The 23,185-nt window shown below is 30.8% G+C and overlaps 2 protein-coding genes across 2 annotated transcripts in view; one reads left to right on the top strand and one right to left on the bottom strand.

Annotated features, from left to right (window-relative positions):
* The window catches only part of LOC148284045 (neuropeptide SIFamide receptor-like), a 219,531-nt gene that overhangs the window by 171,731 nt on the left and 24,615 nt on the right, over positions 1 to 23,185 (top strand). The gene's annotated exons all lie outside the window — the stretch shown is intronic.
* On the bottom strand, positions 571 to 16,432 carry LOC148284046 (uncharacterized). Its single transcript, XM_088242744.1, has 3 exons — positions 16,338 to 16,432; positions 13,732 to 14,163; positions 571 to 1,024 (listed from the first exon to the last, which is right to left on the bottom strand). Exons 1-3 carry the CDS (start codon positions 16,347 to 16,349, stop codon positions 638 to 640), a joined length of 831 nt encoding a protein of 276 aa, XP_088098870.1. The 5' UTR covers positions 16,350 to 16,432; the 3' UTR covers positions 571 to 637.

The following is a 23,185-nucleotide window of genomic DNA, read 5'->3' as shown; positions in this document are numbered from 1 at the left end:
CGAGTACCTTAGCCCTTTACACGACACGTAAGGCTACTAAATACAGGGGTCTAACCATTTATAAAAAATATTAAAAAATCTATAAATTTATGGTTAGAATATTTCAAAGTACCTGAAGCGTAAGACTGGTCAGCTTACCATCTTGTTACCGAAATGATAACGTTACACTGTGACTGATGTACCAATTCAGGACCCTTTGCACCATTATACCTTTTATAAACTTATATCTGTATTCTTAATTGTTATTTTTCTTCATTCTTTTAATTTTAAGATCATTTTAATATAACCGATGGGAAAAAAAATAACTTCTGTTCCCTCTACTGGAAAATATGTATGTATGTACTATATGTAAGATTAGTTTTTAAATATATTTTTTTTCCTATTCTTATTACATCATTTAAATTTTTTGCTACTTTTGTGTAAAATATATGTCGGTTATTTAAATATAGATATTTGTAAAACATGTAAAAGCCTACATTGCGTTTAAATAAATAAACTAATTTAATAAATAAATTAGGTGCGTAAAAGAAATGATGATGCTATTTGGGACATTAAAATGAAATCATGGAGTTCGTCAAATAATCATTTATTGTTCAAAAAAATCATAAATACTTAAATTAATCGTTGGGATTCAGACTTAATGGTGGACGGCGATGATTGGGGCAGAGTGAATGACTGGGACAGCCTTGATGAGAGGAGCGCTGTGGTGGACCACGGAGCTGCTGTGGGACACGGCGTGCGAGACGGGGACGGTCTTAACAAGCGGCACTGAGTGCACGACGGGCACGGAGTGCACAACGGGGACGGTTTTGATCAGGGGAGCGGCGTGCACGACGGGCACGGCCTTGATCAGGGGGGCGCCGTGGTGCACGACGGAGCTGCTGTGGGACACGGCGTGCGAGTGCACGAGGGGCGTGGCGTGCACGACGGGCAGGGTGTGCACGGAGTGCACCACGGGGGCGGAGTGCACGGCCACGAGGCCGGGGGCAGCGGCAGCGCAGGCCAAGAGGGCGGACAGAACCACCTGAAAAAAAAATATTTTTAACAATGATGAGTACTTCCAAATGCTTGCAGACTGGCTGGATTTTCTCTCTTGGGAGTTATTCATATTTAAATTTATTTTAATAGAGAGTTTACCCTCTCTGTTGAAATATTTTTTAAAAAATTAACAATTGCGCTGGGTCAGTATACATCAGGCATATATATGCCTAGTTTGAAAATTTTACAATTTTCAACTATTTTTATTTTATTTCTGTGAAAATTTATGTGAAAACAATTATAAAATTGGTTTTCTATTACGATAGCTTTTTGATAACCAAAATTCAGTTTCAATATTATTTAAATTATAATAAAAATATTTCAAAAATGGTTTAAGTGTTGCACGTTTTTTCTTTTAAGAGAACAAAACCATGGTTTCAGGAGAACACCAACCCCATCAACGGGTGATGTAAAACACGGTTTGTGGAGTTTTGTAAGGTTCATTGATGGGAGAAATACTCTCCCAAAGTTATAGTTCTTTTAATATTACAAATGAGTGAACACTAATAATTTGAAGTTTTAATCTCAAAAACATCAGTAGTCACAGAAATGCTATTTTAATTTATACTATTATTCAACAATATTTTGTGTTAGTCCAAATTTTTGTGGACAAGGACTGAATTCAACTCCCCGGGGAGTTGTTAATATTAACGTATTACAACAAAGACGAAGAATATTTAAGGGAAGGTAATATATATCACCAGCTCTCCAGGAAGTTGAATCCAGTCCGTGTCTACAAAAATTTTGAAAAAATTCAAAATATTGTTCATAAATCCAACTGGTCCATGAAGAAGTGTAAAAATTGGAAAACAAAAAAAAATAGGTTAAAGAATTTAATAAGATGAATCTCACCCGCATAAATAAAGGTCTCAGCTCTTTAACTTCATAAACATCAGCGGATGAAATAATTGAAGGAATATAGATGTTCAAATATTGACAGAATGGTGATGTTACACAGTGTGTAAAGTGGCCTCTTAAACCAGCCAATGACAGGTCACAAGCTCTGCAGATGCCTAGATATTACCTACTCCAAAATTTTCGTCATCTCTGTTGTAAACTATCAATAAAAACGCCATTTTAAATAATATTTCATATCAACCATGTCGGGAATCGAACCCAAGACCTCTTGCATGATAGGCAAATGCGCTTACCATTACACCACGGGGCCGACAAAAAAAATTCTCGTGATAAATAAAAGACGAGAGGCACCGGTGTTGATCTATGGATTCTTTATAAAACTATAGGTTACTTCAGCGCACCAATTTCACATAAAAAATATTTTAAAAATCACTCACGAATTTGAACATGTTGAGTTGGTTAGTTGGTTTGTCGGTAGTTTAGTGAAGGCGATGAATCCTCAGGATTGACTGATGGCTTCAGCTCGACTTCCTCGCGTTATATAGTCCATGATCGTCCTCGGCCCGCTGTGAGGAGGCCGACGACTCTTGCGACAGACAAACAGCGCACCAGAACAGAAAGACCCAACCGACCACACCCGAACAGACCTTCATAGCTCTGCCTACGTTTACCTTGCTACAACCGGTCGCTGGTAAAGCTGAATTATAGTCTCATGTATCCGATTTGACCTGACTCCTTGAAGGGGTATTTACTTGACTGGTGTTATCAATGCCGACCACAGTGTAAAGATTTCAAATGATTTATAATAACGTATAACTATTGGCATGAGTTACATATTGTATAAATGACTGTTTTTTTACTATAATGAACACACTTCCGAATCAATTTAAATATTGGACTTTTTTAAGCCAATGAACTGGTTTATTTCATTAACCCTCATGGATTGCTATTTAAAAAGTTATTAAACAAACGAAAATACGAAATACTTTAAGATAATATTAAGGCGCTTGTCAATACGGAAATCGGGTTTACGGCTCAAAGGTCAGTGGTTCAAATTCCACTCTATACCACTTGATTCCCATTTTCTAATAGTGATTTATTTACCACTTTTTAAAAAGGGCCTTCAACATATATTTATTTATGTTTAATATAAGAACGCCAATATTTCTTTTTTTGTAATAAAAATAAACTAGATACAATGAAAATTTAAATAAAGATTATATTTTCCTAAGAAGACGTAAAGATCTGTTAGTTTTATCTATTGATAAGTGAGCTAATTTTGTTTTTACACTTATGAAACTGGTTTTGCTGAAAAACACATCAACAGAGCTGTTTTTAAATACTTCAATGTAAAGTATGAGTATTCTTGATATTTTTTTTTTCCCGGCCTCGTGGTGTAATGGTCAGCGCGTTTGCCTACCATGCGGGAGGTCTCGGGTTTGCTTCCCGACATGGTTGATAAGAAATATTTTACTAAAGGTTATTAAATATTTGTATATAACCACTTACCGACTTTTGTATGTCTACCGGTTTCGGGGTTTTCTAAGTCAATTTTTATATTGTAGACATAGAAAAGTCGGTTAGTGGTTATATACAAATATGGAATAACATTTAGTAAAATGTTTGACTACAAAGTTAATGCTTTAAATATTTATAATATGAAATATTTATGTTAATGGGGGTTTTCACACTAGAGTATTTCATAGTCCCTGGACTGGTACCTGAAGCGTAAGACTGATCATCTTACCTTCATGTAACAAAAATGATCAAGATTCGCTGCGATTGGTGTACCAATGCAGTGCCCTATGCCCCATTAGGTGCGGAAAGGGAATGATAATGATTCTTGGTATTCATGAAAAAACAATAGTGTTGGTTTTATAGTTTCCCTCAGAATTTATTGTACAGAAACATAGAGTCAACGATGATTAAATTACATAATAATGATAGTGTTTAAAGACAGATTAGCGAAATTTCAAAATAAAAATCAAATATATTGAAATAACAACCCGCTAAGTTTCTACTTTATAGGCTTGTCCAATTGAGAAAAAAAAAATGTTGGATATTTTCATGCAACTGGGGGAATCGAGCCCGCGACGCCAGTTTCGCAGTTGGCCGTTCGTCCAACTGCGCCGCTGCGCCTGTCAATACGAAATGAGTGAGTAGTGTGATTCGGAGCATTGGTGTTAATTAAAACGAAATAAAGACGAACCACATGAAATTCACATTAGATAGAATTTTATGTAAGAACATTTATGAAACTAAACTTATCCGAAATTCGAAGCTTAAATATTACAGGCTATCTAAGTAATAGGGAAATATCAGATACTAAAGAATACCGATTAAAATACATGAAACGGATTAAAAATAATGAATTGTATTTTTGAAATCAATATGGATATTACGAAGAAATATTTTCATGTATAACTTGAAAAAATAAATAATAACAAAAATATGTCACTAGACAAACCCGGTTTGGCATTGATTATTGTGTCGTCATGATTTGTGACAATGTTCTAAATAAATTAGAATGGTCAGAAACAATTTAACAGGAATCGTGACATAATAGGGGTGTGGCCAATGGAATCACCGTTTTTACGGAAATTCAAAATTACAAATTGAAAAATATTTTTTATGCTACTAATAATTAGCAAAAAAAAATGTTTTTTACTGGATAGTATTTCAGCCAGCTTTATTATTTTAGAAATGTTAAAACAAAAAATTTGATATGTCCCTAATATCGGAAGTTTTGATTAAACTTCAAATCAAATTTAAAAACTAACAATGTCTTACATTATTTGACAAAATTATAATTATCAGTCTTTGTTCGTTTGTTTCAAAAAGAAACAGAACGCTGGAAGAAAGTTTCGACTTGGCTGCTTTAGGTAAAAATCATTCAATAAAATCAAATGGGAATGATTCTACCATCCATTTTACCTAATAAAGTATTTGCGTACATAGCCTTCCAATTTGGTTTATTATCGAATATTCATTTAGTTCGTGGTTTTGCAATATTTTTTTCGAAGTCATATATTTGGAGGCAACTACCTATAAGACTAGAAACCATGTATGTAACACAGAAAAGCGCCAGAACTCAAAATGCACGCAACGATTCATGGAAAGACAGATACTCGGTGTGTGTCTAAGAGGCAGTTTAAGAAATGAAAAAATAAGGTGCCAAACTGGAGTCGTTGATATTATTGATCGTGCAGTGAAATTTAAATGGCAGTGGTTAGGACACTTGACGAGGCAAAATAATGGCAGGTGGACACCTAGAATAATAAAGTGGAGACCGTGAGCAAACAAAAGAAGTGTTGGAAAGCCACAGAAAAGATGGGTCGACGACATTGCCTCTATTGCCGGTAAAACGTGGATGATGAAAGCGGGTGATAGGAAAGAATGGAGACGTTTGGAAGAGACCTTTATTCAGCAGTGGAGAGAATAAGGCTGACAAAGAAGAAAAAGAAAAACTATAGGTGGAATGGTGAAAACGAGCTGATTGCGTTTTTTTTGGTTTTCAAGATTTGGTTGAGTTCAATAGAAAGCAATATTAATTTATAATTAGGTTCGTATACTTAACAAAATGTGGCTCCTTGTTAAACATTTAATTATCAAATTATGGAAAAGAAATGTGGTTTCAAGTAAGGAGTTTTGCGTTTCGTCAAAAAGGGTTTTTATTTTTCATTTGACTCTCCTGTAAAATACATTATTGATTTGTTTATTAGCCTGTTCTAACCACGCTATTTGTTAATAAATTATTGGGGCGAACTTATGAACAGGATGATCAAAATAATCATGTTATCAATGTCTTATTTTTTTTATATTGACCTCAATACATAATGTCAAAATACATTTTGTATTAAATCTAGTTCATGTTTTATGATTTTACCTGCCGTAGATATCAGATCTTGTTACCTGTTATATCTATGACCATTACTGCATTGGTACAAGCCAGTACCAAACAGTACACAACTTGCATTATCGGATAAATTTAGATATATATATTGCCTTCTAATAATATATCTTGCTTTGTATTTATTTACCCGTGTTTATTGACGCGATTGCCTCACTACCCAGTAATAGTTTTATTTATTTTTTTAATTTTATTTAATGCACAAAATACACAATGTTATCATAGAGCACAATTATATTTTTTTGTGTCCCGACTTGTTAAAAATTCCGTGTTCAGTCGGGACTCTTCTATATATAAAACAATAACACTTATTAACATATTAAACAATATTTCAAAATAATAATAGAAAAATATAAATAAAAAAAATTATTCATGTCGAAAAATGGAATGCAAAAAAGTTATAAAATAATACATGGCAATAGGTTATTAATAATTTATAGCAATTTTATAATTCAATTCAGTAATCAATTGTTATTTTTTTATAGATATTATAGATTTAATGTGCTTAACAATAAGATTTGTTTGAGTGATATTGATCTTAGAATTAAATATATTTTCAATGTAAACGCATGCGAAAATGTTGACATCAAAAAAAATTATACAAAAAAAATACTTTTGTGCGTTTTGTGTCCGGGCGGAAGGAGAATACAGTTTTGTGTGTTTTTTATTTTTTTATTTATTTTCGAAACTAACACAGTCATAGTTATAAACAATACAAACAGAAAAACAACGAATAACATGACCAATTACGGGTTTCATATAAGAACTAAAATATATAAAACAAAACGTTTAGTTTGCTAGGGGTGGAAGGAAGTGGGATGGGAAAATAGGGAAGAAAGAGAAGAAGGAAGAAGAAATAGTAAATATAAAACAATGAAAAAAAAATGGATATAAATTTACACATGTATAAAAAGATACACACACACATAGATAAACATACGCACACACATCCATGTATATATAAATATATATATATATATATATATATACATACATACATATGCACACATGAACATATACTCATACACAAATGCACATACATGCGCGTACAAATATTTAATTAGTAATAAAATAATAAAAACTAATAAACAAAATGATAAAAAAAAATTGTTAGTAAAAAGATTGCTCTTCTGACGACTCCATCGTAATTTTGATATGTTTTTTAAAACAGTATTTTCTTTCGTTGAAAATATTTATCGTTCTAAATTTTTTATCGTATGAAGATAATACTTGATGAATGTATTCATTTTTACCCAGATTCAATTGTTAAAGTGTGTGTGTGGACAAAAAACCAGAACTCTAGGCGAGTGTTTTTGACTCGATGACTACTCTTCAGTATAAATCTTTTACTTAAGAGGAGTAAAGTTTTAATCATTTTCAAAGAAAGAAGATAAGTCCACCTCCATTGTGTAGTGGTTGACTGGCACCTCGCACGTAAGAAAAATATCAAGATACGCTGAAACTAGAGTGCCCTATGTTAAATGCAGATAGATAAGTTATGGTGATGAATATTTTAATTTTAAATCCTACCGAAACAAACACCAAACAACAAGCAATTAACTAATAAGTGGACAAGTTTAACATATTAACTCTTTGATCCCTGAACACGAAAACAGTAGAGTATTTGAACTTTTAGTTTTCAAATTATGTTTTTTATAGTTTTAAAAAAGTATACTATTGTTATTTTTTTTAACTCTACATATTAAAAAAACATGAGTTTTAAATTGTACTATCAGGGAATTGTAATATATGAAATGAAAAACCAACATTACAATCAAACAACAAAAACATTAAAAGAAAGAACTGAGGTACATTTTGTAGTAATTATAACATTGAAGTTTGTTAAGGAAGAGTAATTTTAAATAGCTAAACAGGTGACAGCTCTACGTAAAACAGATCTTCAGGAGTCATTTTTAAAAAAATAATTACTTCAAAATGTTCGTAACTCTTAAAAACGTCTAAATATGTACCGACAGTTATCAGTTTCATCAAATTCATTATCATGTAATATTATGACCTGTTTATTACCAGGACAAATTTGTATCACCGGAGAGCAAAGGGTTAATTCAGATAAATTCATGTTTGATATTCTTCAAAAATTCACCTTATATTCAGTTTAGAGTGAAATTATGTAAGTAATAAATTAGTTTACATTTTTTTAATTGATTAAAAAATATTGCCCAGTTAAAAAACGAAAAGTCGAAAATCTTTTGTTTTTTTAAATTTATTGTTTGAATTTATTATTCATGTGTCCAACAGCTCAATCATAATAGCCGCACTTCTTAGAGATAAGTGTTGGCTAAGCAATTTTAATCGACGCGGACGTAATAAACATTGTGATGAACAGGAAGAAAAAATACAGATCAATGATCAAGATAAAATCAAAACCTGGACAAATGTTTAAGTCTAGATTGCTAAAATCCAGAAGTAGGAAATCATGTGGAAGTTTACCCGCCTCATGGCCTACTGGTTAGTGCGTTTGACCCCATTTACGAGAATGATGATGATGGAAACATTTCAGGAAAGATATTATATATGTTTTGGCTATGTTGACAATAAATTACTCAGATACGTACATTGGCAAATTTCTTTAGATAAGAGATCATTCCTCTTGAGAGATTGTAATAATATGTACATTTATAATAATACTCAGCAAGCATAATCTGATATAATCCTATGTGTGTTATTTTGAATTGAGGCTAATTATCAAACTTAGTAGACTTGAAATAACATACAATGATAATTTTGTAGGTGGCTGAATTATTCAAATTCCACTATATAAGCACTGTTTTGTTTTAGGTATTGAACATTTTTATTTAACAAATATACTTTATGTTGAATTTATTTTTTTAATTTTAAATAATTCCATGCATAAATAATCTTTATTTTTATAATTAAAGAACTTAAACTTTGTTATTTTGAAATTAATAGCATAAGATTTTCTCACTTTAATTGTTATCTTTTATTTATCATCTTGGATATATTATGTTTCTTTTTTTACTTTTTTGTAGGTTTTTAAAAAACATATTTTACTTCAACTTATTTGTTGCGTTTTAATTATTCAGTTGAATTATATTTCATATTATATATTACATAATGAATTGTTCACTGCTGTGATTATTTCTGTAAAACTTTTTATTGTAGAAGGTTCCTTGAACCGTTAATATAAAAATAAATAAGTAAAAATAAAACATTTGATTAAAAAAACATTCCTATTAAAATAAATATATATATAACTCTCTTAACTTCAATTTTAAATGCGTGCCAGTAGATGGAACTGAAAAGGAAAAAAACACCCAGACCAACTGAGAAAAAAAACGTATTTTGACTTGCGGAACTCGAACCCTTGACTCCAGTTTCACAGTTATCCGTCTAATTAACTGCGCTACGGCGCCTATAACATAAATATATGTAATTGAAAAACTGTATATTATGTTTATTTTGTGATTATCGATTAGAACTAAGCTATTGGCTATCTTTATACCTTTAAATTAATGCCCGTGTTTTAGCGTGTTTTTTTGTCCACCTCAACCATCTTCAACAATCTCAGGGTTTTACCTGGGATATTTAAATAATGATCCTGGGGAAGATTTATTTTTGAAATTTTAAAAAATACGTACAAGAGTATACAAAAATACGATTATTTATTTAAAAAAATGTTGATAAAAAAAAATGATGAAAATAATTTATGTTTTGGTAAATATTCGATAAGTATATATTTAAACGCTGTTTTTAAAACAAAACACAAACATTCCAAATAAAAATAAACAAGTGCGCTTGATAAAAGATATATACAGAAATATTTAACAAAGTAAAAACATCGAAGCTTTATGCGCAGAATCAAATTCATATTCTTGTTATTTTTTTACGATGAAATATATCATTCAGAGGAATGATAACAATAAAATGTATTATGTTATGCTTTAAACGAAAGAATCTCATAAAGCATAGTATTTAGATTATTATTTAATTGTTCACAAAGATTTTCGTGAAAATGTTTTTTGAGAAGAAACAATTTGCTTATTATAAAGTTAAACCTTCAAAGTACTCTACTTTATTAAGTAAATAACAAAAACTTTGTTGATTTAGAAATTAAAGTGAAAACCATAAAGATCAAATTTATTTATTTAATTGGTAAGTAGTTTTCTAAGAAACAAATAATTTCAGGGTGATTTGAATTTAAAGTGGGAAATGTATTTAAAAAATGAGTTGCTTATTTATTTTAATTTTATTTTAATAGGTAATTCAAAAAAGATACATACTAGAAAACAAACGATTTGAAAGCATTCGTAGATACAATTTTACATGCAAATATATCTTCAATTATAGGAATGCACAAATTAGATTAAAAATAATAAAATTTATTTTTCTTTAAAGTTTAACGAGATATACAATATAAGGTGATCTTGAAATTTTGTTAAGTATTAAGGGTAAAAGATAAGCATATTGCAACAAAGATGGAGAATATTTGAGAGAAAAAGATATGGAAGTCAAGGCATTTACAGGGCTTATGACCTGTCATTGGCTGGTTTAAGTGGCCATTTTACACACTGTGACATTCACAATTATTGTATTTGTTTTTGAACACCCGCATTTCTTCCATACGTTGATTTTTGTGAAGTTTAAAAGCTAAAACCCATTTATTGTGTATGCAGATACTTGGTAGAATTCCATATTTAATTTGGTAATGTATCCAAAATAAAACAAGTTTATTGGATTGTAATTCTACTTTATTTTTTATAAAATAAATATATTTTTAGTATATAAGGAAACTTTGTAAATATTTAAGTGCGTTTGTTTGAAAATGTCCTAACAAGACGAAACGCGTCACAATATACCCTTTGTATATTTTATAAAAAAATAAAGTAGAATTACAATCCAATAAACTTGTTTTATTTTGGATACATTACCAAACTAAAACCCATATTGACGTGAATGAGATTCATCTCGCTAAATTATTTCCCCTACTTACTAGGCAACGCTTGAAAATATTCATACTTTTTCATACTTATTTTTGAACCAGTTTTTTTTATTTAATAACATCTTGTGATTGTTTAAATATTTGTAGAGTGGTAATAATTTTATAAGAGGTGAAATCATTTGGACAAAAAAAATATTTTTGATAAAGGATAAGTTATTTTATTTATTTATTTATTTATATACGGCATTTCTGCCATTTACATATATGTGGTAAAAAGAGTGCTTAAAAATAAAAATATTTTTAAAAAATCGAGCGTGAAATATTCATATACTCGTACTGTACACATTATGAATTACTTGAAACACATATATATTTTAAAGAAATTATACAATAACAAAATACATTAATCAATCAAATTATAACTATTCCAACCCAATCTTCTGAAGATGATTTGCTCTTTTTTATAAAAATATATCGGTTACTTTATTTTTTAAGTTAGGCAGAGATAAACTAAATATATCAAAATGTGATGCATATTCATTCCCGGTATTCTGTAATCTAACAATAGGTGAGTTATATTGAGCTACCGTTCGAGAATTTTAACGATAAAATATTGTAGATGTTCTGCTTAATCTAGGTGGTACATAGAATGAAATCAATTTCAGTAGATCAGGGGTATCAAACATTGGTTTTATTATTTTATATAAAGTCGTAAGTTCGGTCGATGTTCTTCGTTCTTGCAATTTAGTTTATTTAAGAGAGTCTAAAATTTTGTTAAAATTTAATTTATTAGTAGAAAAAGAAGGAGGAGGAGGACTTATAACTTTTTTCTTTTAAGAACTTATAACTTTTTTTTAAAACCAAGAGCTAAACTGTAGTTTTTCTTTGCATCTACCATACAATCTCAATAAAATTTTAAAACACACTAGTTTGAACCCGCCGCTTCGCTCACGTGTTTTTGGAGAAGAATTACTTAATTACTTAGTTTTGTCGTTTAAAATTTTTTCGGATACAACGGTATATTTTTTCGGGATAAAAAGTAGCTTGTATCGATTTCCGGTCCTCCAACGATCACTTTGCGAAAAACGACGGTTCGTTAGTCTCTGTCGACGTAGCGTCAATATTCTGTATCTACTATTATTATTCATTTTTCAGTTAGAAAATTTACCGAGGGAGTGATATTTTTTCAGGATTGTAATACTTGTCAGCTCTCTAACTATCTCCATAAAATCACGTCAATCGGTTGCTCTTGAATTCATTTTTCCACTTTTCCTGATGGAGTAATTTGTTTTTTTTTATGTAATGAAAAGTAGCTCATGACACTTTTTAGCCCTTCGGCTGTCTCTATGCAAAAATCACGTCGATCGGTTGCTCCGTTGCGATGTAAAATAAACACAAACAAACAGGCAAACACTCTTTTGTATTTGTAATATTGGGCATATGGACTTTTTAGCGCAATAATTCGGTTATTTGGTTTTAACTATTTTTTTTAATTTTAAGAAGGACTATAACTTGTTATTAAAGCCAATAATCAAATGCATCTCTTATCGGCAAAAATCATTTGTAGTTCCAATCATAACATTTAGTAAATCTATAAGTACGAAATAATCAGATGGGGTGGTGCTTTTAAAATAAATAATTTACCGGTTGAAAAAATACAAAAAAAAATTATAAAGTAATATTGAAAAAAACATGTACTTTTCCCACTGTTCAATTATTTAATAAATTTAAGGTTTTAAATATAAAATTGCTCTATAAAAATAATTGTTTGCTTCAAATACATAAAGATAAAATTAATAGAAGTATTTCTAGGTCACAAAACGTAAGTACGCGACCTGGAACAGGTGGTAATATCTTAATTCCTAAATTAAAAACAACTACTGCAAAACATCATTATAAGCAGAGGAATATATTTCTTTAATGAAATCAACAAATATAATAAAAATTACAGTCAGGAATACAATATATTTAAGAAAGAAGTAAAAAAAATACATCTATAATTCTTATTTATGTAATACTGATTATAAACATCGTTTATATCTTTTTGTAATTTAATTTAAATAAAATAAGCTTTTGTAAGACGTCACTCCCCATTATGTGCACAAGAATTGTTTACTTCTTTTAAGTAATGGAAAACGTTAATGTAAATGTACGTATTTGATTAATGATAAAAATTGTATTAAGTTGTAATATTGTATTTTTTTTTTGTTATTAATAAAAAAAATAATTAAATAAATCTATAACGATAGTAAATTTTATAATACGACTTGAAATTTCTTATTCAATAAAAATAAATAGAGAACATTGTAATTAGGCACTTACCCAATTATTAATTAAATAACGATCTAAATAATGACGTAAGAAATTCTTCTTGTCAGAAGTTTTATTTAACTTCAATAATAGATATTATATGAAGGTATTTATCTTATTATTAAATTAAGTAGTTTGTTAATTGTAACAACCGGAAGCTCTTTTTAGACAGCTTTAAAATAACGCAGTACAAAGTTGAATAACATTTATGTTTTTAATAGTTATATGATAACTATATAGTACTGGTCGTATTTGGAATTCCCTATATCGCCGTTTTACTGACTAGGCGTATAATAGAAAATAATTAAATGTATGATAGTGATCGTGAATAATCTTTATGATGATTATTTTAAGTATTTGGTTGTCATGTTAAATATTTAATAAGATTAAGGTAAAACCATACACTATAAAATAAAATTACTGAATAAGTTTTTTATAAGGAAACCCATCCACCATTGTTCATTTTTTGGCACATTTTGTTTACATTGTACAGCGTGGATCTTATCTCCGATGTAAAAAGAGTTTCGGTTTTACAACACAACGTTTGTAAGAATTCACAACTTGAGTTTCTCATGGTAAATAGATTTAGAGAAAAATAAAAGGGTTTTCATTAAAATAAAAAGGCAAGGATTATATGCTTATATATTTATTTGATTGGAAAATTTATTTACAATACTCTCGTGAAGCCCTAATGATGGAGGCCATATACGGGAGCGGCATGGACCAGAGAAGCTCCGTGGTGAACAACGGAGTTGCTGTGGGACACGGCGTGGGGCACGGAGTGCAGTAGGGAAGCAGAGTGCAGCAGGGGGGCTGAGTGCACAAGGGGGGCAGAGTGCACTAATGGAGCAGAGTGCAGCAGGGGGGCGGAGTGCAGCAGGGGTGCGGAATGCACCAGGGGGGCGGAGTGAACAAGGGGAGCGGAGTGCACAAGGGGGGCGGAGTGCACTAGGGGGGCGGAGTGCAGCAGAGGGGCGGAGTGCAAGAGTTGAGATCCGTGGTGGACGACGGAGCTGCTGTGAGACACGGACTGGTGAGCGAGGGGCACGGCCACGACGGGGGCGGAGTGGAGCGACACGAGGCCGGGGGCGGCGACGGCGCAGGCCACGAGGGCGGAAAGAATCAGCTGCAATAAATAAAACCAAATTAATAAACTGATTCCATTTGTGATAAAAAGGTTAAGATCAACAATATTTTAATTATCAAAATCTGGAGAGTCTGAATTTTAACTTAAATCAATCTCAACATAATGACAAAGATGAAGATTATTTTTGATGAAACATAGAAATATAAGCACGACCATTAAGGGCATATTTTTTACTACCTTTTTTTCTTAATCAATTAATTAATTGTAATAAATTTATTTTTTCGATTGCTTTATTCATTGAGAGTATAAATTTAATGTAAAATAAAGTTAATCAGCTAATACCATTTAAATTATCATAAAATATTTCTATGTTAACTACGAAAATTCAAAATGATAATTGGTAATTTTTTTAATACTACTATTTCGGGCGAATATTATGACCGTTATGATATCAATAAACTTACTAGAAATAAAAACTCTAAAATCAAATTCTCACAAAAAATACAGATTTTAACATATAAGTTAAAATAAGCTCAAGTGTGTAATATAAAATTTTGTGTTTACATATATTTTTAAATATGTCGAATAACACAACATTTTGTTTTTGAAAAAAACGTGTATTGGTGATTTATAATTAACCCAAATTTTACAATATCGGCGGCCATTTTCATCGAGTTGTAAATAACTCACCATTATAAAATGGGAGTCGAGTTAATATAGAGTGGGGATAGAACTTCGGACCTATGATCAGCGAATCCTTGACACTAGTCAAGGAACCACAACATGATTTGTTTATTTGTACAAACGATTTTCTATTTTCTTAACGTCAATACCTAACAAACATTTTAATCATTTTATTTCTTCAATTTTATGAGAAAATTTGTTCATTTTAAAGTTATAATGGCAAACCATTTTCAAATGTAACTTGAAAAATCGTTCAAAACTAGAGATAATCTAGACTTTTTTATGAGCAACTGTTTTTCTTATTAAGTTGAACATAAGGTCATTTAACTGTGAAAATAAATCATTTTACTTCCATTCAAATGTCACGAAACCTTATTGTCAAATTTCCCTGTCAATGGCCTTTAAAATATTATAATTGTGTGTTTCCGCTAAGTCTTTTTATGCTATTGTACGTATGGTAATATCCACTATCTCAAACTATGTTGAATTCCCAGCAAATTGTAAAAACTTTTTGAATATTTTATGCGAGACCACTTTTTTTTTCTGTCGTTTTTCACTAACGTTGAATGTATACTATACATAATATTATGTAAAATTTGAACGGATGTATACTTTTACGATACTGTATTTTTTAATAGATAAATACTTTGTGTGGATCGTTATTTTGTCACACTTAAAGATTAATAGTTTATAACTCTTGTTAAGTTTATCGTTTTATGCCGTCAGTAAACTTGTTTTCTTAATGAGACACGTTACAACATTCCTGTTGATTAAAAAATCTGACTGTTTTAGTTTAAAAGCAAACAATTTTTGATAAAAAAACATTTTTTTTTCGCAGAATTGATTTCAATATTTTTTTAAGTTTTTATTTTTTTTTTTAGAAACATTATTCTTTAATGTCTGATATGATAAATTCATTCATTGCCTGATCTAATAAAATAAAAGCGTCTTTGAAATAAGTGGTTTTTTTTACTCCTAAGAAGGCATTTGCTTTTTTTAACGATATTGTTAAAAATACATAAATAAAAATTATTTAAAAATAACAAAAAAATTTGGTGGTATTATTTTTTTTCCGTGCTACAAAGGTTTGAAATAAACATTTTTTGAATAAACTGTAAACGAGACGTTTCACGCCCTATGGGACAAACCACAGGTATTACGTTACCGCAGCATACTTGTATATTATGGCCAATGTTTGTTAGAAGCGCATTTGGCGGGCATGACAGGTGTCTTCAAAATAACGTTATGCCAACTTCGAGCCGTTTTGGACACATGCTCGTTTTTGAACACTAAAATGATAAATCAAATGTTTTTTTTTAATTGATAGATACTCGTGTGTCATTAAAATCAAACAAATCCATTCTCAATTTGTTTGTAACGTTCTGTCCGATTTTTTAAATGTATTTGAATTCCTACACATTTGAAACCGATTGGATTGTTAAAATACACAATAAACAAAAAAAACTGTTTTCCATATTTATAACTCGGATGCTTAAAATAATTTTTAAAATATTAAAGTTAATACTCACAAACTTGAACATTTCGGAGGTTTTGTTTTGTTTAAAGATCAAACAATCTATTGACTACTGCTGAGCAACTGATAAATATTTTTACACACTATTGCTTTTATACTGAGCAGAAATGATTATTGTACTTATTGTAGGAAGTAAATATCGCGTCCGTCTATATTTCATAGCCAGAAAATAAAGTTTTGCAGCATTAATCCCAATATACAACACAAAAAGCTCTGCCCGAACCGCCAAACGAAACGTTCAAGTAAAATTAACACACGCACAACGATTCCATTTAATCTTTCCCTGCTTTAAATACTGGCGGTGATATAAAACAAACTTTTTACTTTCATAGAAGATACTATTATTTCAATGAAAATAAATTTCAATTACATAATAACGTGTAATAATATTATATTGGTTTGTTTGAATATTAATTTTGATACAAGAAGCGTATAAGGCGTGAATCGCTTGATTCATATTTACGGAAAATGATAGAACACGTTTGTTTGTTTAACTTAATTACTCGTATTTCCTTAATTCTTTTAAGCATGTTTTTTTTTGTTAATTACTTTAAACTTTTCATTTATGTTGGTAGAGTATTGCTCAACCCTCCCAATCTGGAATCATAATCATCCCTCTTGCCGCATCCAATTGTGCATAGGAGACTACATTTGTTAACCAAATGCAGCGTATTTTGATCATATATTACATGAAAAAAAGGTAAATAGTCATATTCATAGTAAAATTTAGCATCTGATAATCAGAGGAATGATTAATTGAAATTTGTTGGATATTAAGACATTCTGATATCGTAAGAAATGAGAGATCAGATGAACGAACAACAGCCACAAATTGTAAAAGTACAGAATTTTTTTACTCAGATTATATTTATAATATTAAACAAAAAATCACAGCAAAATTTAAAGGATCACTACCACACTTCTCCTACCGGCATTATTACAAAACCAGCGCTGGCAGATGAAGCAAATTTTCATTGTCATCACCAAACTACCTTTGAGGTGACTTAAATTTGCACCAAACATGGAGCTATAAGAAGTTACCTACTTGCGTTTGAAATAAAAAATTATGATTTTTGTCCATTGATAGCAAATCTCCTAAAAGATTGTCTAACATCTGTTATTTCAATGTCCGTTTTCAGCTTACAACACCAAAATCTTGAACCAGAATGCTGGAAATATGGAATATCCAGAACAGATGTTCATTGTTATTAAAATAAGCTATCAGGCGCCATTGTTCTTAGGTTTTGCAACAATTGTGATTGGATTCATCAAAGCAATCACCATAAATCAATGATCAATCTTCCCATATACAAGAGAATAAATTGCGATTTTTCAGCAGTACAATGTAGCAATATAGGTATAAAGCTACTCACTTCGGGAGTCTCAAACATCATTTTATTTAAAAGATGGACTATCATTCACTTCAAGTGCCAGTCCAGTGAAGTATTACAATTCAAACTGACATTCTTTTAAATTGTTTTTTTATTTGTTATATTTTTTCTTTGCATTTGAAAATAGGTATACATAAAATACAAATACAAAAAAAAAACATTAAATACAATATAATACATTTCGAAACACAAAAGAAGAACCATAACATGAACATAAAAGTAAACAACGAAACTCTTAAAGAACTAGAACATGTGACTCACCTAGGACTCACAATAGACAGACAATTAAAATAGACAAAACACATAGACGGACTCACTAAAGTAATGGCATCACTACATAGCCTCCTCTACAAAGTTAAAGATTTTATACCGAGAAAAGAAAAAAATATGATGTACGAAGCCTATGTCAAAAGTAAATTGAGTTACATGATCGCCTTCTGGGGAACTGGTAACAAGACATAACAAGAATACAAAGACAACAAAATAAAATTCTTCAACTAAAATACAACCTACCCTACCTGACCTCTACGACTGAACTGTACAAAAAAACACACCAGTTTGACATAAACCACTTGACTAAAATTGAGACCTTAAAAATTGTGCACAAAATAACACTAGGAAACATACAAGACGACGACATAATATTAGTCAAAAATGCTGACATACACAAATATAACACCAGACAACAACAACACTATCATATTGAAAAAGCAAAGACAAACACAGGACAGTCAAAAATACTACATAGTGGACTTAAACACTACAACGACCTACCTTACTACTTGAAAACTTTTACTGGAGACAAATTTAAAATCAATCTGAAAAAGCACATGATGACTGAACTAACTAGACTAGACGAGACATAAAATGACTAGACAATATTAAAATTCTAATGTAACCCTAACGGGTTTTTTAAAATTGTAAATAAATAAAAATGAAAAACGCAAAAAAAAAATCTACAAAGGCATAGCATTTGTGTATATTGTATGAATTGAAATAATGTCTCAATCATCAATTCTCGTCTACCATGACAGAAATCAAACCTTAAGAATGGTAAACAAATGTGACAAACACTTCTCAACAAGACGAACTTATCTCCGAGCAGCCATCGAGTCGAAAACACTCGTCCGGGGTTCTGGTTTTATTTCACAAACAGAACATTATTCTTTATCTACCTGAGTGAAAGCCTACATAGAGTGAAATGCTGTTATCGACGGTAGAACAATTTAAAAAGCCTGTATTTGAGTTTTCTTAGCATTATTTTTTAATTTTTTCCATTTGTATTTATTTATTTTGTATGCTGTATATTACCATACCACTTTACAGTTCATAAAACAATTGTGTTAAAAGATGTTTAATTCCGCTAAGGGCATTGAAATAAAACGAAATTTGTCACAAAAGAAAACGGAACGACACAAACAAACAAACAAACAAACCATCACGCCGTTTCCCCGTAAGGGTAGGCAGAGAGGATAGAAAGCCACAACACTCTATCTTTGCATACATTTCTCGCTTCCTCTACATTCATACATCTTCTCATGCACGCGCGCCGATTATTCCGACTTTTGACATGTCCATGTTTAAGTATTTGTTGGATTTGGTCATGCCATGTCTTTCTCGGTCTTCCTCTATTTCTGCATCCATCAACATTCGCATTGTAAATATTCTTAGCCGTTCTCTCGCTGTCCATTCGTTCTACATTTCTAAACCGGCGCAGAGCTCCTTTCTTGATTTTGTCGATAATGCTTGTCTCAGCCTTACATAATGTACGGATCTCAACATTTGTGTATCTATCGTACATAGTTTTACCACACATTCACCTGAGAGATCGCATTTCAACAGCATTCAGCCTACTTTCATCCCTGTTTTTCCAAGTCCATACTTCGCTCCCAGACATCAGGGATGGGACCAGGACTCCGTTGTGAACTGCCAATTTTGCCTCTTGTGACAAACGGAACGATGCAAATTAAAATACAAAAACCTTGTACTAAATGACAGTGAAAAGTAAAACATTCAGCTTAAAAACTTCAAACTTTATCGATCATGTTTTTTTTCGAAAGCATTCAAGTTCAAACTATTAAAAGTCATGTTGTTTATATATTCATATACTTAATTAAAAATGATCAACAATAATAAATCATATTTAGCTCTACATTACAGTTTATAATATTATGTTTAAAATGTGCTTCCGTAAACATATCAACCAAAAGCAGGTGTTTTTTTAAAACTTCAAATACACATATATGTTAAAATATTACAACAGAGATGAAGAACATTTAAGAGAAGGTAATATGGAAGTCTAGGCATCTACAGGGCTTATGACCTGTCAATGGCTGGTTTAAGTGGCCATTTTACACACTGTGTAACATTCACCATTCTGCCTATATTTGAACATCCATATTCCTTCAGTTCTTTCATCTGTTGATGTTTGTGAAGTTAAAGAGCTGAAACCTTTATTTATGCGGGTGAGATTCATCTAATTGAATTATTTCACCTACATACTAGGAAACGCCTGAAAATATTATTTTTTCAATTTCTATACTTCTTCATGGACCAGGTAATTTATCAACAATATTTTGAGTTTGTCCAAATTTTTGTAGACAAGGACTGGATTCAACTCCCTGGGGAGCTGTTTATATTAAAATATTACCTTCTCTTAAATGTTCTTCATCTCTGTTGAAATATTTTAATATAAACAGCCCCCCAGGGAGTTGAATCCAGTCCTTGTCTACAAAAATTTGGACAAACTCAAAATATTGTTGACATATATATGTAGTAAAAGTGTGCGTCGTTAAGTTTTCGTTAAATAAAATTATTGATTTCATTTACGAATAAAGCCAATTTCAACACTTGCACGAAGAAATATAATACATACACAAGAAACGGAACATAAAATAATGAAGCAAAGACAACAATATAATAGGGTTAAAGCACCAGTAAATAACCACCCCCCAGTAAATGACAATTGGTTAATAAAACTCAATATGATAAGAATTGCTACATGTGTCCAGTCAAAAAACTTTTATCACTAAAAACTATGACAAAAGCAGTAGGCGGACACATTTTTTGGTAAGAAACAAATCTATCAGTTTTGAACTGTGAGTTGTCAAAGGGTAATAGTGAGTCTTCCCGTTATTGTTCTGAGTTGATAGTGTGTTTTGTAAATAAGGGTGTGGTTAGTGTTTTTTTTTTATGCTATTTCTTATGCAATTCTTTGAATATACCCATATTCTAATATGTTAGGGTGTTTTATAATGTTATGATGTAACTTAATCTGAGTACTATTTTTACTGGGTTAGTAGTGGTCATTCACTGGTGATTCCGCTATTTTTTTAGAGTAATATTAATTATAATTGTAAAACTCGTATTTCAATAAAAAAGTTAAAGTACTTAGAAAAATTGATGTGTTTTTTGTTGTTGTTGTTTAGAATAAGAAATATTTGTATACGCAACAAGGGCTTTCAATCTGTCACTGCCCGGTTTGAGTGTCCACTTAACACACTGTGTTACATTCACCGTTCCGCATATTTTAGCCGCTCTTACGCTATCTATTCGCTCTATATGTCCAAACCAGCGCAGAGCTCCATTCTTGATTGTTTCTGTATTTTATTTTTCAAATTTTTATTTATTAAATGAAAACAACAGCCATTACAACAAAAAAAATATATTTACAAATAAACCAAAATTATAAGCCAATTATAGTTTTCTATACATTACTAAATACAATGGCAAAAAATTAAGAAAAAAGCGTACCTTAAAAAAACCACTCCGCACCATTTCACATGTAAAAAAAATATATTACAAAAGTAATTAAATAATAAAAAAATAATAAAATACAAAATTGGTCTTGTTGTTTTTAGCAGAACGTAGAATTGACCTTCCTGCACCCGATAACATCAATATTTTATTTCTTCAAAATTGTGGACTGGCTGCTTTCTGCATAACTACGTTTAAATGGTCAGCGCATTTGCCGACCACGCAAAAATCATATTATGGTATACATGAAATGTTTATTTGAAAGGGCGTTCTTCTCCAAGAATATTTTAAAGTCCATGGACCCGTATAACAATGGAAAGTTAACATTTATCTTCAACTTTGTATACTACCCAAAGTGAAATTAAATTTTCTGTATGAAAAACAGAATAAGTATACAATTTATTTTTCTTTACATGTTCAATTACAGGTTATGCAGATACTTTAAATTTGAATACAATAATCACTAGATCCTCAACACAAAGACAACTTAAACAAATGCAAACTAATGCCACTTTCGAACAAAGGGATTTTGAGTATTATTCAATTAAAATCTATAACTACTTACACTATATATTGAAACAATTAGTAACGAGAAAATGTTTAAAAAGGCTGAACAAAAATGGATAGTTGAACTAGGTAGAAGTAAAATGAATTGTCTCATTCGCCCAAACCAATATTGAATCTACTGCTCCACAAGTGTATAGCTTATGCTAGGTTTTTGTTATTTTCATTGAGCGTTTTGTATTATAGATTGACATATATACCTTGTTTCAAAAACTATAAATATTTTGTTAATTATCTCTGTTTATTAAGTAAGTCTTCTTTGTTTATTCTCTAATGTAAAAACATTCCAAAAAAGTATATTGTTAAGTGTCTTTGGCGCGTGTAACTCCAGTGTGGTCACATTATTTTCATTATTAATAATAGTTTGTAAGAAAAAAATATGAATTAATAAATATACACATTTTTGTACATAAGTAAAGTTTTTTCTTTATACCGTCTCAATATGTACCGACGAAGATGGCGTTTGTGATCGGGGCCCTAGACCTGCACCTAAAGCGTAAGACTAACCATCTTACTTTCGTGGTATCATAAATAAACAAAATACGCTAAGGTTGGGGTACCAATGCAGTGCCCTATACACCATTTATTGCAGAAGGGCAGTGATGATGATAAGGTAAAAATTGATTTATATTTCACTGACTGTAAAATTATGAGGGTTGCTACCTGCTAGCTAAATGCATGCTTTTTGACAATAATATTTTTTTTTCTGACATGTAGGTAGTAATACGAGACGGATGCTGGTTCTGTGGGTAGCGTCGTGGACTCCGGATCAAAAGGTCTTAGGTTTGAATCACACCCTACCGCAACTTGTTTCTCATTTTCTTACACGGTTATTTACAATAAAGTGATATTTGTGAAAATTATAAGAACTTAAATATTTATTTTATAAATAAAAGACGAGTGATACTTTAATCCACAAACTTGGAATATTCAGTGACCGGTTTCATCGCTTTCACGACATCTTCGAGACTGGTATCTTAATTAAGGAGTTCAATGTATTTATACAAAACATGGATAAGGATACATGATTCAAAAAGATTTTCTCATCAAGAATTTTCTCTTGCAGACTTAAATATTTATTATTAACATTTAAAGCATTAACTTTGTGGTCAAACATTATACAAAATGTTAT

This window comes from Micrasema longulum, unplaced genomic scaffold (genome assembly GCF_059751315.1).
Source record: "Micrasema longulum isolate JH-2025_06_02 unplaced genomic scaffold, ASM5975131v1 h1tg000163l, whole genome shotgun sequence".
In the NCBI taxonomy this organism is placed as follows: domain Eukaryota; kingdom Metazoa; phylum Arthropoda; class Insecta; order Trichoptera; family Brachycentridae; genus Micrasema; species Micrasema longulum.
The sequence above is the reverse complement of the archived record's forward strand: the minus strand, read 5'-3'. Positions and strand labels throughout refer to the sequence as shown.